The sequence below is a fragment of the Zingiber officinale genome, chromosome 5A, assembly GCF_018446385.1.
Source record: "Zingiber officinale cultivar Zhangliang chromosome 5A, Zo_v1.1, whole genome shotgun sequence".
Lineage (NCBI taxonomy): Eukaryota > Viridiplantae > Streptophyta > Magnoliopsida > Zingiberales > Zingiberaceae > Zingiber > Zingiber officinale.
Window position 1 is genome coordinate 149,184,632 of NC_055994.1, and position 4,247 is coordinate 149,188,878.

Consider the following 4,247-nt stretch of genomic DNA (forward strand, 5'->3'; position numbering starts at 1 on the left):
CCCTTGAATTCCTCCTCTATTTTTAGAGGTATCTATTTGCATGGAGATCGTAATGAATTCTATAAATAATCTGTAACGAACTCTATAAATAGTCTCCACATTCCCCTCCTTCTCATTGCCTCTTCTCCTCCTCCTCTTAAATTCTCTACGTGGATTGCAGAAGGTAACGAGTTCTTTTTTAATCTGTTTTTTTTTTTTCCCGTTCTTGTAGTTTCTTGATCTTGGAGTAATTAGATAAGTTTAGTTTTTACCGTTTCCCATTTTTGGTTGTTTTATTTTCTGATCAATTAGATTTGCGCAGGGAAATAAAAAGAAAGTAAATCTTGAAGGAAGATTTCTTCATGCTAATTAATAGAAGAGATTAACGAACATTATGATTTCATGATGTTAAATTGACTTGATAATGGCAGGAAGAGTTAATAACAGAGGGGGAGAAGGGCATACCGAGTCATGGCGGAACAACTCCAAGTCCTCAACGCGCTCGACGTCGCAAAGACGCAATGGTACCACTTCACGGCGATCGTGATCGCCGGCATGGGCTTCTTCACCGACGCCTATGATCTCTTCTGCATTTCGCTGGTCACCAAGCTGCTCGGCCGCATCTATTTCCACGTCGACGGGTCGCCGACTCCGGGCACCCTCCCACCCAAAATCTCCGCGGCCGTTAATGGCGTCGCGTTCATCGGCACTCTTTCCGGGCAACTTTTCTTCGGTTGGCTCGGGGATAAGATGGGTCGGAAGCGGGTCTACGGCATGACGCTAATGCTCATGGTGCTCTGTTCCGTCGGCTCCGGCCTCTCCTTTGGCCACACCGCCAAGGACGTCATCGCCACGCTTTGCTTTTTCCGCTTCTGGCTCGGCTTCGGCATCGGCGGGGACTACCCGCTCTCGGCCACCATCATGTCGGAGTACGCAAACAAGAAGACCCGCGGGGCGTTCATCGCCGCCGTATTCGCGATGCAGGGCTTCGGCATCCTCGGCGGCGGAATGGTCGCCATCGTCGTCTCCTCTGTTTTCAAGGACCGGTTCCCCGCCCCCGCCTACGCCGTTGATCCCATCGCCTCCACCGCGCCGGAGGCCGATTACGCCTGGCGGATGATCCTAATGTTCGGCGCGCTCCCGGCGGCGCTCACCTACTACTCACGGACGAAGATGCCAGAAACCGCCCGGTACACCGCACTCGTCGCCGGAAACGCGGCACGGGCCGCCGCAGACATGTCCAAGGTACTGCAGACGGAAATCGAGGCCGAACAGGATAAGGTGGATCAGTCACGCATTCCGTCGAACAGCTTCGGGCTGTTCTCGAGGGAGTTCCTCCGCCGGCATGGCCTCCACCTCCTCGGCACCACCAGCACATGGTTCCTACTCGACATCGCCTTCTACAGCCAGAACCTTTTCCAAAAGGACATCTTTAGCGCCATCGGGTGGATCCCCAAGGCGGCAACCATGAGCGCGCTGGATGAGGTCTTCCGCATTGCGCGAGCGCAAACCCTAATCGCGCTCTGCGGCACGGTGCCCGGGTACTGGTTCACGGTGGCACTGATCGACATCATCGGCCGGTTCACGATCCAAGTCCTAGGGTTCGGAATGATGACGGCGTTCATGCTGGGGCTGGCAGTGCCATACCACTACTGGACAACGCCTGGGAACCACATCGGCTTCGTGGTCATGTACGCCTTCACCTTCTTCTTCGCCAACTTCGGGCCGAACAGCACGACGTTCATCGTGCCGGCGGAGATCTTCCCGGCGCGGCTGAGGTCGACATGCCACGGGATATCGGCAGCGACAGGGAAGATGGGGGCGATCGTGGGGGCCTTCGGGTTCCTGTACCTGGCGCAGAACCCGGACCCAGCGAAGGCGGACCGAGGCTACCCCGCCGGAATCGGGGTGAGGAATGCCCTCTTCTTGCTTGCCGTGTGCAATCTTCTGGGGCTAGCGTGCACCTTCCTGGTGCCGGAGTCGAAGGGAAGGTCGCTGGAGGAAATGACCGGCGAGAACGAGGCGACAGTGGACGACGGCGACAGCTCCGGCTCGAACCAGATGAGCATGCCGGTTTGATGCGGTTCGAACCACATCTATTTGAATTTGACTTTTTTTTAAAAAAAAAAACATATTTGAACTTATTATCCTGATAATCGGAATATCTTATGAATATTCTAGAAACTTCTGCAATGTAGGCAAGTGAGTATTCTAGGGTTTCTATTTTTTCTTATTCGAAACAAATATGCTTTCTACTTTTTTGTTGCTATTTTTTATTAAGGGTGTAAATGAACCAAGCCGTTCGTGAGCTATTCGAAACTCGATTCGATAAAAACTCGTTTGAGCTCGTTTAATGAGGCTCGTTAAGATAAACAAACCAAGCTCAAGTTTCGCAATATTCGGCTCGTTAGCTTGTGAACACGTTCGTTAAACTCATTAAACAACTTTTAAATAAAAATAATAATAGTTTTGATATTGAATTTATAAATTTTACAAAAATATAAACAAATATATTAAATTTATTTATTAGAATAAAATTATAAATTTTAATAATAATATTATAATTTTCTCTAAATATATAATTTAGTTTTTAATGAATATTTAAATTTATGATTTATATTTATTAAGCTTGTTTAGGCTCTATAAAAGTTCGAATAAGCTCGTGAGCCATGAATATATTCGTTAAATAAAGCTCGAGCTCGGCTCGATTATAAACAAGCCAAGCTCAAACATTCAAGAGTTCGACTCGGCTCGGCTCGATTACACCCCTATTTTTGACTTACCGATACAACCGGTCCGTGTCCCGTCGGCTTCAGTCGCGTCAGTGCTTGCTTACTCTCACCGCTCAGCCACCAACACCGAAAGGCTCGGGCCACGCCGTCGATTCCAGGTACATCTTCGTCGCCACCAGCGCCAGCTTCTCCGCTGCCTCCGCCGGGAATGAGTCCCTCAACCATAGATCTTCTAACCATCTTACCCGCCCCTCACGCTCCTTCTCCCCGTCCAGCCTCATCGCCTCCCGTTCCGTTTCGATGAGGAACTGAACGCCACCTCGAAATCTTTCCGATCCCCGCGGTACTGATAATTGAGCGGCTGCTTGCCGAAGAGGAGCTCCGGGATCACATCCCAAAGGAGAATACGTCCGATCGACGAGAGACGGCCGGCGCCATTATCCCACCCTGCCCGTGATGTGCCTCTGCCACACCCGCAGTCCTTGCGAGGGAATTTGGGAGGTGTTCCCGATTTTGTCGACTGGAATGAGGACCTCTCCGGCAAGATCTGCGGCGCCGAAATGGCAGATCTTGGCGCGGAGGTCGCGCTTCGATGATTATGATGGTAGAGCTAATGATCCTGTTGTGGATGCCGGCGGCGAAGGAAGAGTAGTAGCGAACGCCTTAGGCAATGTCGACCGCGATCTGGATGCGCGAGATCGATCCAGGAGGCGAGCAGGTCGAAGCTAGGGTTCTCGTAGACGAGGTAGACAGAGTTGTCAGTGGAGGATGCACCGATCGAGAAGGTGGGCGAGGCAGCAACTATGGTGGGACTTGGATGGTGAACCGCCAGTCAAAGGAAGAGGAGGACGAGGAGGTGGGGCGGCAATGTGGTGATGCAGAAAAAATGCTTAACGCGGCGTTCTGACTTCACGGAACCATAGTTGGGAATTAAACTACGAGCTAAATAAATTGAGCGGAGTATTATGGTGTTTGTAATGAATTACGTAGAGCTGAATTTAAAATGAATTAAAATTTTAAAATAATTATTTAAGTTTTATTTGATTTATTTTTAAAGTTGAGTTTGAGTTTATTTAAAGTTTGGTTTAAATTTAATTTGTTTAGATATTATCGAACTCTCAATTTAAATTTGATTTGAGCTTGGTTCGAATTTGGTTCATTTAGATGTTATTGAACTCTAAGGGTGCGTTTGGTTCGGGGTTATTCTTGATAACCTTGGTTATCCATCCAAGGTTATCAACAAAAACCTTGTTTGGTTTAGGTATTCGATGATTCTCGAGTAATGTTCCATGCCCGACACGTCAACAAAAGGGTCATGCAGCCCGGAATCGGAAAACCTCAGAAAACTAAGATTTTTCTTGATTCCGGGGTTAACGAATTTTTTTTACCAAAAATATCCTCCGATAAGAAAAAACATGAAAAAAAAAGAGAAAAAATGTAAAAAAATATTTAAAAATGTAAAAAAATGTTTAAAAATTTTTAAAATTAAAAAAAAAAATTTAAAAAATTAAAAATTAAAAATTAAAAATTTAAAAA

At 47.5% G+C, this 4,247-nt stretch overlaps 1 protein-coding gene across 1 annotated transcript; it reads left to right on the plus strand.

Annotated features, from left to right (window-relative positions):
- Positions 1 to 416: 416 nt before the first annotated feature.
- On the plus strand, positions 417 to 2,127 carry LOC121982390 (inorganic phosphate transporter 1-6-like). The gene has a single exon (XM_042535417.1). The coding sequence runs from the start codon at positions 451 to 453 to the stop codon at positions 2,056 to 2,058; it is 1,608 nt and encodes a 535-aa protein (XP_042391351.1). The 5' UTR covers positions 417 to 450; the 3' UTR covers positions 2,059 to 2,127.
- The last annotated feature ends 2,120 nt before the right edge of the window (positions 2,128 to 4,247 follow it).

Excerpts from the sequence above, each read along its gene's own strand:
- LOC121982390 (XM_042535417.1), top strand. The coding sequence starts at position 451 with ATGGCGGAACAACTCCAAGTCCTCAACGCGCTCGACGTCGCAAAGACG.